The 20690-nt window shown below is 37.8% G+C and overlaps 1 protein-coding gene across 1 annotated transcript; it reads right to left on the reverse strand.

The window, feature by feature from the left end:
- Positions 1-606: 606 nt before the first annotated feature.
- Positions 607-20336, reverse strand: RXYLT1 (ribitol xylosyltransferase 1; the record flags this gene model as incomplete). The annotated part of the gene is made up of 6 exons (XM_080705527.1): positions 607-1024; positions 3128-3298; positions 5665-5979; positions 15422-15524; positions 19069-19233; positions 20168-20336. The coding sequence occupies 6 exons, from the start codon at positions 20334-20336 to the stop codon at positions 607-609; spliced, it is 1341 nt and encodes a 446-aa protein (XP_080561653.1).
- Between the last annotated feature and the right edge of the window lie 354 nt (positions 20337-20690).

Here is a 20690-nt window from a genome sequence, read left to right on the forward strand (position 1 = left end):
TGGTGGCGCACGCTTATAATCCCCGCGCTTGGGAGGCTGAGACAGGAGGATCGCACAGGTTTGAAGCCAGCCTCAGCTACTGAGTGAGGCTCTCAGAAACTTAGAACCCTGTTTCCAAATAAAGTATATATAAAAAAATAGGTCTAGGAGTATAGCCTGTAGGTAGAAAAGCCCCTGGGTTCCTCCCCCAGTACCACACACACACAAAAAGGCTATGATAAATTGCTATTAACCATCATGTGGTACAATAGAAATTTTGAATTTATCCCTCCTACCTAGTTGCATACTCTTATTACTGTCTCCGCCACTCCTCACCTCCAACCAATAGTTGCCCTTGGTAACCACTATTCTGTAAGGAGGTTTAAATGGTGAAAAAAGTAAATGTTGAAATATTCAACTTGTAGAAAGGAATCTGAGTAATACTTTGCTTTTATTTCTACCCCAATAAGAATGGACAAATAATGGGAGCACTTGGTCAACATTATATACATAAAATAGCGTTTATGAGGGTCCCAAAAATATATACACACAAAACACACTCATGAACACATGGTATTTGGAAATGATTTAAAAAAATCATGTCTTTTCTCAAAAGATAATTAACAGTTAATCTTTATTAGTCGTTAAAAATGAACTTTCTAAAATACTAGTAAACTTCATTTTTAGCTCTGTTTTGAAGTGTTGATACCACTGAAGTAATATTTTTCTTCTTTGAATCTTTTCTTGTAAATTTATAGTTTTCTCTTTTTCTAAAACAGCAGGAAGTTCCTTCCAGTTCTTAATAAAGATAAAGGGGGCACCCATGGACTTGAGTAACTGCAGAGGAGCAGTATGGTGGACAGAAGTGTTTCCACATCTGCCAGGTGTCATCACATCCTCCACCACAGGAACAGAACCATAGGAGCAGGCCTCATAGATTCTATAACACTCCGTGTTTACTCCTACCGGGCACAATGTGAGGTCACTCTGAAGCAAAGCATCCTGGTAATTCTTAAGACTTTCATTGGTTTCCTGAGGCTGCCATCTAGAAAATGGAAAACACCAATTGTAGTTTTCATTTTACAAAGTATATCTTTTATGAAAGAAAATAATTTATCTTATTGATATCAGTAATAGGGAATGGTGAACACCATATAAGGTATGACAGATATAAGAGATATCTAAAAATCCTGGTCCAACAGATTTCTTAAACATATTTAGAATTAAAACATTGACTAGCTGCACATTTCAAATATCTAATGAGGACCAGGTGTAGTGGCGCATGCTTGTAATCCTAGTACTTGGGAGGCTGAGACAGGAGGATAGAGGTTCTTGGAAAGCCTCAGCTACTCATCAAGGCCCTCTGCAACTCAGTGAGATCCTGTTTCAAAATAAATAATAAAAAAATATGGCTGGGGGTGTAGTCTGGAGGTAGAATGAACTTGGGTTTAATCTCCAGTACAAAAAAAAAAAAAATCTAATGGGAACCATAAAATTCCTGAATGAGTAACAGTAATTCAACCTCTATTTTCTGGATGCCAGATCCTCACTTCCCTACCTCTCCTCTAGTTCTAATAGTGAACATGGACAATAACCAATCAAGTGAGTAAGTCTTCTAGAAGGTATTAAACACTAAGTGGAAAAGCAGAGGCAGAGAGACATTTTTGAAGGGGGCAGGGTTGCAATTTGAAATAAGTGCCCAGGGCCAGGCGTGGTGGCACACGCTTGTAATCCCTGCACTTGGGAGGTGGAAATAGGAGGATGGCACAGGTTCAAAGCCAGCCAAGCTGGTTTAAGAGGCCCTCTGCAACTTAATGAGACACTATTTCAAAATAAAGAATAACAAATAGGTATATAGCTGGGGTATATAGTTCAGAGGTAGCATGCCCCTGGGTTCAAAGCCTAGCATCACAAAGCAAAAACAAAAGGTGAATGCAGTGGCAGTCTTTTCTACTGGCATGGGATTCAAAGCTGGGAGTGTCAGGGAGGAAAAGGAGAGAATAGTCTGGAAGCAACACAAGAAGCAAGGATACTTGCTCAACCTTGGGCTAATGCAAAGAGAGGAGTTACAAGAACAATCCTATTCCTCCAACAAGCCTATTTTACACTTGCTCATCCTCTCCTCTCCATCACACTGGCCCCTGCTGTTGTAGGCACACTCCTACCTTCCCTCCCTGACATTTGCTCTTCCCTGTCTGAATCCCCCTCCCAAATAAACAAAAGGCTCACTCCTGCAGCCTCAGGCCTTTAATTAAATGCAACCTTTTAACCAATGCCTCCCTAGCTGTTTGAAAACAGTAAGTGCTCCACCATCGAACCTGGTCTTCTATTTGCCTGTCTGTTGAATCTTTTTCATGATATTTATCATCTTCTGACATATTTGACTTGTCGGAGTTCTCCAACAAGCTGTGGTAGCATACATCTGTAATCTTAGCACTGGGAGGCCAAGACAGGAGGGTCACAGGTCTGAAGCCAGCCTCAGCAATTAGCAAGGCTCTTAGCAACTTAGTGAGATTTTATTTTTAAATTAACAATAGCCCGGGTGTGGTGGCACATGCTTGTAATCCCTGTGCTTGGGAGGCAGAGACAGGAGGATCACACAGGTTCAAAGCCACCTTGCTGGCTTAAGAGACCCTGTTTCCAAATAAAAATATAAAATATGTCTGGGAGTGTAGCCCAGAGGTAGAAGGGTTTCCAGGAACCCCAGCACCATCAAAACAAACAAACAAATAAATAAATAAATAAATAAATAAATAAATAAATATAGGGCTAGAGTGCAGCTCAAAGGTAGAATGCTCCTGGGTTTAATACCCAGCAACAGATACACACACACACACACCACACACACACACAAATCTGCTGTGTGGTAAGTCTGACTAAACAATATATTGAAGCAAACCTAACAATATTTACAAATGACAGTTATTAGTGTTTTCCTTTAAGATAGACTATAGTAACATAAGCAGGTCTCTTATTTCAAATATATACAACCTAGTCTCTTCAAAGCTTGAATTACCAATGTATCTTCAGGGAAGAGACTGGTATAAACAGAGTTAAAAAGGCCTCCCAAAAGTCTTCATTGCTCAAACAGAAAGCCACTCTTAGACTGGAGAACAGAATGGATGAATCAAATCAACACAGAACTTACTGTTCTCTTGCTGAAACCCAGCAAAGCTTATCATTCCCATCTTGTTTCAAAATGTTTATTACTGCTTGTCTAGAAGAATTTTCATAAGCAGTTCCTAAGAAATTGCATAAATATGGCCTCTCACCATACAGCATTGACCAACTTGCTTCCACCACTGGAAAATTCCTGTATCTGTAAAAATAAGTACATAGGAGTTACTATATGACATAGGACTGGCAAAATACCCATAACACACACCTTTAGAGGCAGCACAATTTATAGAGAAGAGATTTCAAATATAATTTCTAAATCTCAATTTAAAATTTTTCATTCTTACTTTGGAAAAGTCCCTAAATTACTAACTTGAAAAAATTTTTTTCTCATTTACTCTTAGAAAATGTCAGCCAGGCGTGGTGGTCCACACTTGTAATCCCAGCATTCGGGAGGTTGAAATTGGAGGATTACAGTCCTCGGACAGCTCCAGCTACTTAGTGAGGCTCTCCACAACTTAGTGAGACCCGGTTTCAAAATAAAGAATAAAAACAATAGGGCAGCGGGTGTAGCTCGGAGGTCAAATGTCCCTGAATTTCATCTACAGACCCACCAAAAAAAAAAAAAAAAAAAAAAAGAAAGAAAGAAAGAAAGAAAATGTCAGAAATTTTATGCCTAAAGTTATTTATTTTTGACTACCTTTTATTACTTTTTTGCAGTTGTTAGGCATGTTAAATGCAAGATCTGCAAAGCATAGACTCTTCTACATTCATACTGATTATGAGTTAATCAATGTTTTAGCCATATAATTGGAAGATTTTAAGATACTCTTGGGAAGGGAGAGGTTGATCAAAGTATATAAGGTTTTGTTTATACAAGAGCAATAAACTCAAGTGATATGCTGCATAGAACAGTTACTATAATAAATAATACCTTGTAGATTTCAAGATTGCTAAAAGTAGATATTAAATGCTTTTTCAACCAAAGAATAAATATGTGAGTTGATGAATTTTTAGCTTGATTTAATCACTCTGCATTATAAAGTTTACATATGAGAAAATCACAGTACTTCACTGACATATAAAATAGTTTAATCATAATTGATCAATTAAAAAGAAAAAAAGAAAGATCACAGATTAATCTTTGCTATACCAAAGAGTTCTAGGGCTTTCAACTTAATTAAAACATGCACAAAAAACCCCCCAAAAACCTACATAAGAGGCCTACTGCCAGTGACCTTTTCTTCGCAGCATTTGGGAATAACAAGGGTCAAATTGTGTGTGTGAAATAAACCTTCACAGGAAAGCAGAGCTTTATAGTAACTTCTTATATTCTGTAATAAGGTTCCCCAAAATCAGCATTACTGACATTTTGGGTCCGATATATTTGTTTTGTGGGGGCTGTCCTGGGGACCGAGGGGTACTTAGCAGCATCCCTGAACTCTGCCATTAGATGTAACTTGTGACAACCAAAAATGTTTCCAGATACTGAAGAATGCTTCCAAGGGGGCAAAATTTCTCCTAGCTGAAAACTACTGATCCAGAAGAAATAAACTAGCTTATCCAACAGTACCAGAATTACCATGAATGCCCATTTTATTGTATGTGAATGAATGGGTTATATAATGTTACTGTGAAAAAGTAAAATGTTTTTATAAATATGGTTCTTCTTAAGGGACATTTTTCAGAGAAACTTAAAACTGACTGTAATTTAATAGAAACCTTTCTAACTGACTCTATCCCAAACCTACTGGGTCAGAATATTGTAAAATAGGCCTGAGAATGTGTCTCATTAGCAGCCTTCCCTGTGATGTTTGCAAAGCTCTCTCGGCAGTGGTATAAGCCTATACCGTGAAAACAACAATTGAACAATAAATAATAAATCTCCAATTAGAAAATCATTTCAGGGTGATAATTAGGCTATTTATCAAGTCCCTGTTGAGTGTCTACTATATGCAGGTGCTATTTTAGGCTCTGCAGACAGAGCAAACAAACTAAAGAGGTAAGAATCTCTGGCTTCAGGTTTATGTACTAGTGGCAACTTATCCTAAAGCTAATTTACTCTTAAAAAAATTCTATTAACAGAAAGATAAAATGTTTTCTATTTTATAGCTGGGGAAAGAGAAGAAATCTTGGTTATCAGTTAACCTTTACATTTATAGAAGAGTGTCCCAAACCCAAGGATATAGGGTATCATATGCCCTTGATCCAATAATATTGCCTTCAAAGTAGACTTTTTCATATAAGTTATGTAGACTCTATCATTGTTTAGTCTTTGCTAGTCATCTCATTACGACAACTCTTAATAATCCTGAAAGTCCATTCTATACCTTGGAACTCTGAAAGAAAAAAGTAATCTATCTGTTCTCCTCATGGAAAGATAAATTCTCTGAAAACTTCATTACTGTCACTGAAACATGAATTACACATTAATTTTTGCCATAAGGAAAGACAAAAAAAAATTCTTCTGATCCCAGAAGAACCAAATTTATTACAATTTAAAACACAATTCTTTGATTCAGAAGTTCAGATCTTAGAGTCTAGAAACGTGTGATATTTTGTACTTACGTTGCTACTCCTAAAGGCCACTGAAAAATGTCCATGTCATTAATCCAGGGGCTGTCATATATTATGAAAAGCAGCTCCACAAAGCCTCCATTTCTTTTGAGGAAATGGAGTATCCAGTCATTATCACAATGTTCATTTCCAAGCAAAACAACAGCCAGATGCTGGAGTTTTTGAGTTTGCACTAAGTTCTGTGCATAGAGTAACCACTGGGTGGCATAAAAGATCTTACTCTTTTCTCTTCCATTTAGAACGAGGACCACGTTATTCACATCAATGGAGAAGTACCCAGGGACTACAGCTGGACCAGTGATGAAGCTGATGAAAACAACAAACCAAAACCAAGAGACAAAAACAGAACAGAGGTATTTGATGTCAGAAGCTTTGAGTCAGTTTGTAGGAAATCTACAATGAGATTGAATCCATATTCTCTTCAGAAATGAGACTTCTATAATACAAGTTCTTTTGAACAAGTTTGGATGATGGGCCATGGATGAAAATAAATGGGAAGTTTTGGCTGGAGACAGATCAACTTGCATATGACAATTAGAAATGTAGAATTTTTTTTTTAACCATGTTTAAACATTTCATGATTTGGGCATGGTGCACGCTCACAATCCCAGCATTTGTGAGGATGAGACCAGAGGATCGCGGTTCGGTTCGTGGGCAGTCTCAGCTACTTAGGCCATTCGCAACTTAGTGAGACACTGTTTCAAAAAACAAAAAGACTAAAAAATAGGGCTGGGGGTGTATCTTGGAGGTAAAATGTCCCTGGGTTCCATCCCCAGTAAAACACACACACACACACACACACACACACACACACACACACACACGAAGATTAGATCTCAATGTAAAGAAAAACATCAAGCTCTCAAACACTCCTAAAATGATAATTTCAGGCAAAAATGAAAGTACATATAGGAAGAAAAACCCACTTATATATCTAGCATCAGTATAAATGTAAAAACCTGAATGGGAGAATAGATACCAAATTTATGACAGCAATGGCCTCCAGGGAGGAGGGAAGAGAAAAGAGGCTTAAGGAACAAGATAAAGAAAGCTTCACTTGCACTGAAAATATTTAATTGTTTTAAAAGGAAAGTTAAATATGGAAGGAAATCTGATAAGAGAACTGGCATTTGTTAGTTTTGAGTGTTAAGCAAATGGAAATTTTCATTCCTCTCTGTATTAAAAAAAAAAAATTTACTGCCGTGCGTGGTGGTTCACGTTTGTAATCCCTGTGCTTGGGAGATGGAGACAGGAGGATTGCGCAGAGTCGAAGCCAGCTGTGCTGGCTTAAGAGACCCTGTTTCCAAATAAAGAAGTATAAAAATGGGTCTGGGAGTGTAGCCCGGGGGTAGAAGGGTTTCCAGGAACCCCAGTACCACCAAAAAAAAAAAATTTACTGAGAGGGGTGTAGTGGCGCAGTACTGTAATCCTGGTAGTTAAGAGGCTGAGACAGGAGGATCACAGGTTCAAGGATAGACTCAGCAACTTAGTGAGATTCTGTTTCCAAATTAAAAAAAAAAAAAAAAGAGGGCTATGGGTATAGCAGAAGGTCCCTGGTACTAAAGAGAAAAAAAAGAAAGAAAAGAAAAAAGAAAGAAAGAAAAACAGGAGGATCGCAGGTTCACAGCCAGCTTCAGCAAGCAAGGCTCTCCGCAACTTAGTGAGGCCCCGTTTCAGAATAAAAAATAAAATAGGGCTGGGAGTGAAGCTCAGAGGTAGAATGCCCTCCAGTGCCACACACATAACAAAGTTTTCATAAATGGAATTAAATATGTTTCTAACTCACATCTTCATATTACTCAGTGCACAGAACAACCAATGCCACAGAAGTATTTTTAACTAATATGTACTGAATATAAAAATAACATTTAATTCATCTTAAAATTGGCCACACTGGTCCTGGATACTTTACAATCCATGTTCTTGAACTATTTCTTTTTTCTTGCTAGAATCTTTTATAATCTTTAGCACAAATACACTCAAATCCTTTCTTTATTGCATATTGTTGCTTGGAACTAAAACTAACATTTGTTCAATGTCTTCTCTATACATGCTGCATGATCAATTTGCAAGATTCTACAGAGTATATTACTCCCCATTTCGCATTTGGGAAGTCAGACGTTAGCTGCATGGCCTGTGCTGTCAAAGCTGAGTTTGAATGAAAGCGAAGCAGGAGTGGGAGGGAAAGGCGGAGGTGGACTCCAGGAACAGTAAGGTAAGCAAAGGCAGGGAGGAAGCTGAGCTTGTGCATCAGCCTTGTACAAGGATGCGGGTCACACTGGTACTAGAACCAGTTGGGGAGGAGCAGTGCATTATAAGGTTAAAAGGAAGTAAAAAAAAAGTGCTTGTAGAGCACTTTAGCACAATATTTAGTACAGAGATTCCACTAAATAAATGTCAGCTATTAGTCTTTGAGAAAACAAGAAACAGTATTGCATTCATGATGTAACTTTAATTATAGAATAATACGAATAGAAAAAAGGTTGGAAGCAGAGAAGAAAAACACTAACTATACAACTCTCATGTTTGGGATTATGGACAAAATGGAATTGTGAGTGACTAAAATACTATCATTTCTAAGTTTTCCAAGTTATTATTCAATCCACTTATTAGTCTTTTTTCTTATAAGTCTATCTTAAAAAAAACTTCTAATTTTAATAGTGAATGAAGTTGAAATTTTAACTACTTCAATAAATTAAGAATTTTAAGTCAGTCAAAAACATCTTAAGAATCCAGACATGGTGGTGCATGCCTGTATTCCCCATACTTGGGGGGCTGAGACAGAAGGATCACAAGTTCGAGGCCAGCCTTAGCCACTTTGTAAGATCAACTCAATGAGGCCCTCTGCAACTCAGGGAGACCCTGTTTCAAAATAAAAAAATAAAATAGGGCTGGGGATATAGCTCAGAGGAAGAAAGCCCCTGGGCTCAATCCCCAGTATCATCCATACAAAAAGAGATGGTAGAAGACATTTTAGAACTTAGAAAACTTAACCCTTAAATTTTCCTTATCATAAAAATTCTCTAAAACTCAGAATATTTTAGGTATTTAATATGCTGGAAGGAACCAATAGACAAAAATATTTTGTGTGTGTGTGTGTGTGTGTGTGTGTGTGTTTGTGTGTGTGTGTGGTATTGGGGATGGAACCTAAGGACATTCTACCTCCAAGCTACACTCCCAACCCTATTTTTTCTTTATTTTGAAACAGGGTCTCATTGAGTTGCAAAGGGACTAAGTAGCTGAGGACTGTCCCTGAATGCTGGGATTACAAGCATGTGGCACCACTCCCAGCTTCAATTTAAGCTTTTATTAACTTAAACTTAGTTATACAGTGCAAAACTTTTGCTCATATACCATCAATTGGTAAAAAGGCAAAAGGTTTATATAATTTGAAAAGAAATCAGTCTGTATGCATTTGTGTGAATATATATAAATATATAAAATGGTATAACCCTCATATACATATATGTATATATACATATATATCCCATTAATTTGGGAGCTATATTAAGTATTGTGTGTGTGTGTTACTGAGGATTGAACCCAGGGGCCTTCTACTTCTGAACTATACCCTCATACCTATTTTAGTTTTTATTTTGAAATAGAGTCTCATTAAATTACTGAAGCTGGCTTTGAATCTATGATCCTCCTGTCTCAGCCTTCCCTGCCTTTATTAGTATTACAGGCATGTGCCACCACACCCAGTTCATAATAAGTGTTTTAATACTGGGTTCAAGTCCATGTATTAAAACAATTTATCAAACTACTTTCAAATGTCACTTTCATATAAAAGGAGTAGCTCCTCATTGAGGTGATGTTTATAAAGGCCTTGGAACACAGCAACTGCTCATGTTTTTGTTGATTTGGGACTCTTTTCATTTAAAAATAAGTTGATAAGCTGGGCATGGTAGCATAAGCCTGTAATCCCAGTACTTGGAAGGCTGAGATAGGAAGATCATAGGTTCAAGGCTAGCCTCAGCCACTTTGTAAGATCCTCAGCAACATAGTAAGACATTATTTCAAAGTAAAAAAATTAAAAAAGGCTAAGATGTAGCTCAGTGGTAGAGCACCCCTGGTTTCTGGTAACACACACACACACACACACACACACACACACACACACACACACACGACCCTGAGAAGTATGAGGCTCCTATAGCACATCAGCAGCAAAGGTGGTACAAGACTGTGGGCCTCAGCGTCTACTCTGCCATGCTGGAAGACAAGCTGGCTCACATCTGCCTGCCTTCTGCACAGCCTGATGCTCATGAATCCTTGGATGAGCACAGTGTCCATGAACTGCCAGTGTCCCATTTCTTTATCTTGACAACATGGACTTGGGTGAGACATTTGCTACATAGGAATGATGAGGGAACAGAGAGTGACAACAAAACCTTTTTTTTTTGTCTTGGCAGTACAGGGGGATGGAACCCAGGGACATTCTACCTCTGAGCTACACCTCTAACCCTATTTTTTATTCTTTTTATTTTTTTATTTTTTTTGCGGGTCTGGGGATGGAACCCAGGGGCATTTGACCTCCGAGCTACACCCCCTGCCCAATTTTTTATTCTTTATTTTTGATACAGGGTCTCACTGAGTTGCAGAGGGCCTCACTAAGTAGCTGAGGCTGTCCGCGAACCGCGATCCTCTGGTCTCAGCCTCCCAAATGCTGGGATTACAAGCGTGCGCCACCATGCCCGGCTATTCTTTTTATTTTTGAAAGAGGGTCTCACTGAATTGCAAAGGTTCTCACTAAGTAGCTGAGGCTGTGTGCAAACCACGATCCCCCTGTCTTAGCCTCCCAAGTGCTGGTATTACAAGCTTATGCCACCACACCTGGCTTTAAAACCTTGTTTTTAAAATAAAGAAGACTTCTAAATATTAAGTTGGATAATATGTTAATTCAGAGTTGTTAAAAGGGCACTACTGTTTATCAGTTCTTAAAATTTAAGATTCCATACCCTAAAAAAATTAGAAATAATCTTTAGCGGATCAATAATTCCCTGATCTCGAACTTAGAAACAGTTTCTTAGTCAAGAGTATAGTACTTGACTTTTGGTTCTGCCAAATAATGAGGTATTATAAACTGCAGTCATATAAATAAATGGAAGCCTTTCAGCGCTTAAATTCTTCACCTTTAAAACTGGGATAATCCCAGTGCCTGCCTCATAGATTCTTGTAGGGGTTACCTAAGTCAAGCAATGAGCGTGGTGCCTTTTGCCCAGTAAGAGATATGTAAGTGATGGGCTTTTTTATTATCATTATTACTAGTTTTGCTTCAGTTTCCTAACCTACAAGATGTAAATGATAGTACTTTATAGGTTGTGCTAAGTATTAAGCAAATTAAAATATGTAAAGTGTATAGAATGGTGTTCAGAATATAGAAAGATCTTCAAAGGCACCACCCATCACTATTGGTATTTTATTATTATTATTATTATTATTATTATTATTATTATTATTACTTGTAGTACTGGGAATGGAACAAGGGGCCTTGCACCTCCCCACTACACTCCTATCCCTATTTTTTAGTCTCTTTATTTTTGAAATAAGACTGAATTGTGAAGGACCTTGCCAAGTAGCTGAGGCTGTCCATGAACCCTGATCCTCTGGTCTCTACCTTCTGAATTCTGGGATTACAAGTGTGTGCTACTACACTGGCCTATTGGTATTATTTTAAAGGACATTTTTAACCACAGCATAATCTATATGGTGTTATGAAGAACTCACTATATTGTCTTTTTTTAAACAATGAAAAATTTTTTGGAATCTGTATTGATCTATAGTTGAGTATTTGACTGAAATGTAGCATATGTATTTATTAATGTTACTTATAAAAGTGTTCACTCATTCTAAGCTCATTAATATCTAATAATAGGAATGAACAGATACTTTTAAAAATAAAATCAGATAGTTTTTATTCTATCAAGACCTTTGGAAAAAAATTCAACTTTTTAATAAGTAGCAGATGTTCATTGAAAATGTTCTCATTAAATCTTGATAACAATGAATTAATAAGTAATTTAGCATCTGGCATTTGTTTTAGCAAATGTGTAGATGCAGACATTTTTCTATCTTTAATAATACTTACACATGGAAATTATAGGATTCGAAGTAATCTTGGGTTTCTCCCAAGAAGTTAATAATAAAGTTGCGCCGGGAGTAGTGGCACACGCTTGTAATCCCTGTGCTTGGGAGGCTGAGACAGGAGGATCGCACGGGTTCGAAGCCAGCCTCAGCTACTTAGTGAGGCTTTCAGCAACTTAGTGAGACCCTGTTTCCAAATAGAATATATAAAAAAAAGCTCTGGGAGTATAGCCCAGAGGTAGAAAGCCTCTGGGTTCCACCCCCAGTACTACCAAAAAAAAAAAAAAAAAAAAAAATTGCTCTTTGAAATTAAACTATATATATTAACATATGGGTATGAATAGCAGTAGGCAAAGTAGCAAAGTTCCTTCAAGAGACAGAATAGGTCCCAAGTTGGCTAATAACCTAACTGAACCTATTAATAATACAGAATATAGCAATAAGTTATTTGTGGGGAGGTACTTGATGGAGAGATATTAGATAGTACAGGAAACAGAAAAAAATAACCAAGAAGATTTTTTAGTACTTATTCAGGTGATGGTACAAATAATAAAATAGCAGCAATATTTCTGTAAGTGATTACTATGTATCAGATACTAAGTATTATATATCTTTTAATGCATTCTGTTTTATTTCCTTTTTTTAATTTTTTATGACACTGGGGATTGAACCCAGGGCTGATCTATCACTGAGCCACACCCTCAGCCCTACTTTTAGTTTTTGTTTGAAACAGGGTCTCACTACTCATTAAGTTGTTGGGGGGGGGGGTCTTGCTAAGTTGCTGAGGCTGTCCTTTAACCTGTGATCCTCATGTTTTAGCCTCCTGGAATTACAAGCATGCAATACCATACTTAATTTGTATTTAATTCTTAAAACAATGCAGTGAAATAGAAACTATTTTTTTGACTTATTTTATCTTGAAGAAAATCAGGCACAGAGAAGTTAGAAAAGTTGCCCCAGGTCAGACAGCTAAGTGGTAGGACTGGAATTTGAACTGCAACAGTCTAGTTTCAGAGACTGTACTCTTAACAATGTGGTCACCGTACTCTACTGTCCAGAGCTCGGGGCTTTATGGGCTCAGCAGGAGCTCAGTTTGAGCTGCACATGTTCAGATCCTGAGCACAGACTGTGTATGTATGCTGTTAATGACTTAATGTGAATAAAGAGTCACTATTTCCTACCTTTTGAAACACAAAGAGTTTGAAAAACTACATTTAAGTAAGCCCAGTGCTTTGATTCCACATCTAACCAAATAGCCCTCATGCCTCAGAACTGTCTGAAGGCTAAAGTTAAATGATGTATGTTCTTTGTAAATGTAAGGTTTACTTAAGCAAAATGTATTTGTTTACTTAAACAAGTACAACAGTCTTAGAAATTCTTCCAATATCTTCAAGTGAGCAATCACTTTTGACTCACTTTTGGTCAAATAAGGATGCTAAATGTGTTGAAGCATTTAAGTTATCACCCACTGACCTGATTTACTTCAAAACTGTAATTCCGTATGAGCTTATTAATTTTGGGTAAATAAATTATTTATGCTACTTTTCATACACCTAAAACTTCAAGAAGTTTCTTAAAAACAACATGCCACAATGGTGAACTTCCTTCAACACTTAGTTCTTTTAATTCTTAAGGCATTGCTCTTGGATCATAATACAAATCTCATCTGAAAATTTCAAAAGAGAAGAGTAAGTTTCTCTTGGAAGTTTATAATGTTTGCTTAAATCCCTTACTATCACTGTGGTAATGCTGTATAATTTTAAGTTTAAAGAAGCTAACTTATTTGTAATTTTTTAATAAATATTCTGAAAATTCTATATATTATTAAAACTATTTATTACACTAATATCCACAATACATAGTTACTTTTCTTTTGTGCTGTTAGGAACCAAACTTTACCACTAAGCTACACACCTAGTCCTACATGTTTACTTCTCAGATATCAAAATAATGTGTGTGTGTATAGTGGTATTGGGGATTAGACCCAGGGGGATTCCACGGCTGAACTATATCCCTTTCAAAAAAATTTTTTTTTCTGTTTTTAATTTTGAAAACAGGGTCTTGCTAAATTATCACACACTAGCCTCAACCTTGCAATCTTCCTGTCTTGGCCTCCCATGCACTAGGATTACAAGTGTGTGCTTCTGTGCCTGACCTACACATTTATTTCCAAACACCCAAATCTAAGTATTATACATTTAGAACTATGTATATGAGAGCTGGGATGGAATTAGAACAACAGAAGCCTGAAGATCAAATGAAAAATAATCATTTCCCAAATGATGATTTAAAAATCTTGTTTACTTTTTAAGTATAAATACTTTGAAAAGACATGCAAAATAAAATTACTTTTCAAGTATGTATAAAGTATAAGAGTATCAGTAAAAATTTAAATTAAAATTAAGCTGGTCATGGTGGCACACACTTGTAATTCCAGAGTTCGGGAGGCTGAGACAAGAGGATTGCAGTTCGCAAACAGCCTCAGCTACTTAGTGAAGCCCCTTGTAACTCAGTGAGACCCTGTTTTAAAATAAAGAATAAAAAATAGGGCTGGAGGTGTAGAATGTCCCTGGTTTCCATCCCCAAAACCACACAAAATAAATAAATAAAAAATTGAAAATTAACAAAATCGGGCATGGTGTCGCAGTGCTTATAATCCCAGTACTTGGGAGGATTAGACAGGAGAAGCACAGGTTTGCGGCCAGCCTCAGCTACTTAGTGAGGTCCTCTGCAGTTTAGTGTAACCCTGCTTCAAAATAAAGAATAAAAAATGGGCTGAGGGTGTACCTCAGAAGTAGAATGCCCCAGGATTCAATCTGTAATGCTGGGGAAAAAAAATCCCAAGATTAATTATAGCTTTTCTTCTCTTGATTTCAGTTGGAAAGAAATGAGATCTTAAAGTAGAACCTTTGGTTCATATTTTTCCCCCTAGTAATATAATTTTTATGCAAAATAAGCATTTCAATATATCATTTTTGTTTCAATAAGAAAGCAAAATCTAATAAAATAACATTTTAATGACAGAATTACAATAGGTTTTCTAAATAAAATTACCTTAATCCTATTTAAAAATATTCAGAAAATATGTAGCCATAGACAAGAATTTTGTAAAAATAAAATAAAGTCTTAGCAGTACAATAGTTTTATTACATATAAAAAAAGACTTCTAGGTATTGCTGAAAAATGGCAATCTGCCGTTAAAGCATGATAGAACTTATACATGAGGTACCTTTCAACAATTAAAAATTCAAAAGTGATAGTAATAGCTTTGATATCACCTAAACATTATAAAAAGTAAACATGACTTTTATATGAAGAAAAAATACTTTTAAATTTACATTTTAGTCCTCAAAGGTATAGAATGTTATAAATGCTTATCACCAAACAGACTTTGTAAAATGTGAGCATAAATTTTTTCATGCAGTCAGATAAAAGCAAAGCAGAAACATAATTAAAAAAGGGAAGTATTTTACAACATCCCATTTGATATGAAATGTTCAAGTAAGCTTTAACTACGAATACATATTCACAAGATTGAACTATTTTTCAAAATCTAAAGTGAAAATATTTTATAAAAATATATTTACCTTTTTACTTTCTTCTTGTATTTACATAATATACTGCATAGCAATGTTTTAAAGATGAATGTTACAATTCATACCTGTACTGTGTTCTTCCTACAATTGACTTTCCTTCTCTCCACTGAGCAGTCACATCAATGGGATCAAGTGTGCCTTCAAAAATATGCTCCCAGAGATACAAACCTGGTAACAAAAATCCAAAACCACAAGACATTCACTCTCTTGTTTACTCTAGTGTGGGAGAGAAGCTTATATTCTGCTCCTTAATAGCACTGAATTATGAAACCAGTATTTTCCCCCTCTGCTGCTCTTGGCAGTGCTACCAAGAAAATGTTCAAAATGTTCAGGATGGTGATTAAAAGTATGAGCAGCAGAACACAGAAGTGGTCAGTTAAAATGCGACCAAATTTGGGTCATATTAAAGATAACAACCTCCCTTACTATAGATTTGAGAAACCCCTAGTATCACTGGATCCTTACTACTACCTTATTCTGAAACAAAATGTATAACATTACTAAGTAAACTGTATGGCTGGAATTTTATTATGTTGTAACAAACTGAGGGGATTAAATGGTTTGTGCCAAACACAACCAGAGAAGCAAATGTGTATGCATGTGTGTACACACACACACAACACACACACACACACACACACACACACACCAAGAGGATATTACTTCTTTCTCACTTGAACACCCTTTCTTGACTGCATGATGTCCTCTGCAGTCAAATGCCACTTCATCTTTTCTCCTGAGGGTAGTCCCTGTTGTTTTAATTTCATCTGAATGAAAGCTTACAGCATAGAAGAGTGTAGCATCACGCAATCAGGTACTGTGAAGACCACACAACACCTTTGAGAACTCTGTTTTAGGGACACTAAAAAAAAGATGTATTTTGTTCTATTCTTTTTCCCAGTCATTAAAAGATACCCAAACAACCAGGATTAAAAACTCAGCCTATCAGACAGTTTTCCAAATGTGGTAGGCTAAATAATGCCTCCCTCAAAAGGTGAGCATGTCCTAATATCTGTAACTTGTGAATGTTACTTTACATAGCAAAAGAGACTTTACAATGTGATTAAGGATGCTGAGATAGAAAGATTATTGTGGGTTATTTGATGGATTCTATGCATGCACTGGGATCCTCAAAAGAGGGAGGCAGGAAGGTCAGAGAGAAGGGAGATGTGAAGATAGCAGAGGTTGGAGTCACTTGAAGCCTTAAGTCAAGGGATGCCGCTAGTGTCTAGAAACTGTAAGAGGGAAGGAAACAGATTATTCTCTGGAGCCTCCAGAAGTGCCTCATGAGATGCTTTCGACTTGCTACAGTAGCTATAGTAACTAAACTATGGATTATGTAGGTAAATTATGATATCAGGAAGTAAGGTGCTACAGTAACACATATTTAAAATGTGTAAGTGATGTTACAATTGGAAAATGGAAAGGAGCTGGGAGAATTTTAAGGAGCATGATTAAAAAAAGCCTAGACTAGATTGCCTTGAATAGACTACAGGTAGAAATATCAGGACTCAGAAGAAAGTGAGGAACAAAGTAGAGAAAACTTGTATTTTCTTCGAGAATAGCTTAATTCTGACAAGCATGTCGGTAGAGACAAGCATATTAAAGGCACTGCTGGTGAAGGTAGAGACATGCATATTAAAGGCACTGCTGGTGAAGGCTCAGAAAGAAATGAGGAACATGTTATTATAGACTGGAATAAAGAAGGTCCTTGTTATATAACAAGAAAAACTTGGCTGAATTGTGTCTTGCATTATGCTTTGAATTCTTACATTATGCTTTGCAGAACTTACCCATGAAAAACTTGCAGAACTTACCCATGAAAAACTTGGATCTTTAGCAGAAGAGATTTCTAAGTAGAATGTTAAAGGTGTAGAGTGGCTTCTTTTTGCTGATTGTGATAAAATGTAATAGGAAGGAGAAACTGAGGGAAAAAATGTGGAAAATGGAAGCAGATTTGATGATCTGGGAAATTCTTAGACTATTCAGATTTCAAAAGAGGTGAAAAAGCAAAAAATTCACTGTCAGGAAAACATGGTTTCAAGAGAAGGCAAGGAAGTAGACAACATTTTTTAATGTCTCAAAAAAAATCAGATGATCATAATGCTCATTCATAGAAAGGGCTCTTGGACAAGATTATGCTTGGGACTTATGGATCTCCTCAGACATCTCAGTAGAAGCGAGAAATACAGATGGGACTGTTCAGGGAAGATCTGTAGATGAGTTTCTTGCCTAATGGAATGAATCCTTGTTATATACACAGGAGACCAAACAGGTTCATGAGAATGTTGTATTAGCAGAAATACTGCCAGGTTAGACTTTTAAGTCACTTTCATGACAGGTTGAAATTAATAAAGACTGTTGAGGTCTCCAAAATTTTACCAGAAGGAGGAAATAGGCTGATAAAACTACTGAACTGACAATTAGGTTAGCCTTTGTGAGATGAAAGGATGACTTCCAAAGGTGGGGCTGATAGGCCAGAAGGCAAAACTGCAAGTCAGAGATTATTCTCAGGCCTTGCCACCTAAAAGAGTTTGTATAGCTGGACTTGGAGAACTGCTTGGACTGATCATTCTCTTTTACTTCTGTTTTCATTCTTTTTTAATAGGAATGGTATACTATGTATTTGGGGCCTAGGTTGATGGAAGAAGTCATGTAACCCAAGCCATTTTTACTTTTCATATTTATTTTTGTGGTATTGGGGATGGAACCCAGGGACATTCTACCTTTGAGCTACCTAGGCCTATTTTATTCTTTTATTTTGAAACAGGGTCTCATTACATTGTGAAGAGCCTAAGTTGCTGAGGCCAATCTCGAACCCTCTGATCCTCCTGTCTCAGCCTCCCAATTACTGAGATTCTAGGAGTGTTCCATCATCAGAGTTCATTTTTAAAAAGCTGTAGAACTTGATAATTCCAAGGTTTGGGTACTTGAAATTTAGAGGTCAGTAGTAATCTTCAAAGATGTGTATTTGCATATAAGCATAAATAAATTTATAAAACATCAGGTACTAGTTCTATCCATTTTTCTTTCAATTGGTACTTTCTATCCATATCCCTTACTGTAATAAACCCAACTAATATTAAAAGGCAAATAAAAACCCTTCTGTTTGGCTAAATTCTTTCAAACTCTTTTAGTCACTTCGGGCCCTTTTCTAGTTGAGTATACTATTTAACTTGGAGCACTAGACTCTCATGATATTCAGAACAAATATACTTTTGTGTGGGTAATCAAGTTTAATCAGCTACATACTATATCCCTTATTGAATACTCACAATGAATAATGGCATATTAAAAACTCTGAGGAAGGCCTATAATAATGAACCTTATTTAACTTTGCTCAGTGTTTCCAAAGCCTGTTCGGCCATTAAGGGCAGGCACCAGTCTTATACTTGTATATTAAGTGTTCAATACATGCAAACACAGCTTCATGAAAGTTCAGTTGACATGTGTATTTCAATATAATGATGCTATATTATCTACTCTTTTCCTTTACAAAGAAGGTATGCTCTGCTAAAGACAAATGAGAGTGTGTGTGTTTATACAGGTGTTGTCTAATGGCAAGAAGAAAAAAATATTGACAAAAGTGAAAAATAATGCTTCATAATACCTTAAAAATGATATTGAACTAAACTACAGTAAACAAATTTAATATTAATAAAGTTCAGCTTATAACATTTTTTATATGTCTTTGTTCTATACATGAACTTACCAATGGCAGCTTTGCCCCAGATTTGTACACTGTGGTCTGGTTTTTCTAGTTTTCCTTTTGTTGATTTATTCAATATTTGAAGGTTAGTTTTCACTCTTTGTTGTAGCTCGATTTTTTCATCTCCTTCCCAAGGATTCCATTCTTCACTTCCCAAAGCAGACTGGTCTGTTTAAAAAAAATACAGTGCTTGCCAGTAAGGTATAAGTACAGTTGTGGATAAACTTAAGTCATTTAAATTAAATGCTAGAGAGTTCTAATTTCACCCTAACAAAAATTTCGAAGATAAAGCAACTGAATTTGAGTTAATTTCCCACAATAAAGAAACCTGGCAACTCGTTACTGAACCATTACTTTGAAAGATCTTAGAAATGAAATGTCAATATGAGACAAGTATTTCCCCCCAAAAAAACCTTTATAAAATTAACTGGATAATATGTATCGACTTACAGGTTTAACTTTTGAGTTTCTTTATAATTGTACACAAGTGACCTGTGCATAATTCATAGTGCAGTGTTCACCAGTTTCTGATACTACTGTGAAAATTCTAAATAACGGGGAGATAAGCCGGGCGTGGTGGTGCACATGCCTGTAATCCTAGAATTTAGGAGGCTGAGAAAGGAAGATTGCAGGTTCCAGGTCAGCCTCAGCAATTTAGCGAGACCTTGTTTCCAAATAAAATATAAAAAGGACTGGGAATGTAGCTCGGGAGTACAATGCTCCTGGGTTCAATCCCCAGTACAAATAAAATAAAATAAAATAGAAAGAAAAAAGGAAAGGAAAGCTGAGTTCATCCTAAAATACAGCACAGGGGACCAGACCTAGTAGGTTGAGCGCTTTCTCAAGTCACTGCACGATTAAGAGGACTGTTGCAAAATGAATACGGATGTTTTAAGCCCAGGGGTAATCTGCGGCCCCTCTGCAGCATTTCCACAAGTCTCCGGCACTCGAGACCTCTCGGACATTAAGGCGCGTTTAAAGGGCGTCCCGGGCCGGCGGCCTCGCAGAGGGAGCCCAGGCCTCGTAGAGGGCCTGGCTGCGCGGCCGGGAGGAGACGCGCCGGGGCGGGGAGCCCGCCCGCCCACACCTGCCGCAGTCCTACCTCGGCCGCGCCGCTCCCGCCCCGGGGCCGCCGCTTTCCTGAGGCCTCGAGACGCGGCGGCCGGCGCCCGGCTGCGGCGCCCGAAGAAGAAGTGGTAGGCGGCGTAGAGGGAGAAGAGGCAGTACACGGCGCAGAGAAAACAGCAGAGCCGCTTCCGCAGCAGCCTCATCCCACTCCGGCTTCCGGTCAGGCAGCCGCGGCCTCGGAGCGCGGCCGGAGGCGGAGCTGCGGTTCCAGCCGCGGCCCGGGCGGCATCGCGCTCAGGCCCGGCCTCGGCTGCCGGAGCCACGGGAGCCAGCCCCGGCCCCGCCCAGGCCCCGCCCCGGCATGTCTAGGTCCGCCCACCACAGGCCAGGCCACGCCCAACATGGGGCGCCTGCGCCACGCCCTCAACACAGCCCCAGGCCCCGCCCAGGCCCCTTCCCCGACAGGCCTAGGCCCCGCCCCCGACAAGTCTCGCCTAGGCCACGCCCCAACAAGGCCTCGCTCAGGCCCCGCCTCAGGCCCCGCCCAAGTCTCTACG

Source organism: Muscardinus avellanarius (assembly GCF_963383645.1).
Source record: "Muscardinus avellanarius genome assembly, chromosome: 11".
In the NCBI taxonomy this organism is placed as follows: domain Eukaryota; kingdom Metazoa; phylum Chordata; class Mammalia; order Rodentia; family Gliridae; genus Muscardinus; species Muscardinus avellanarius.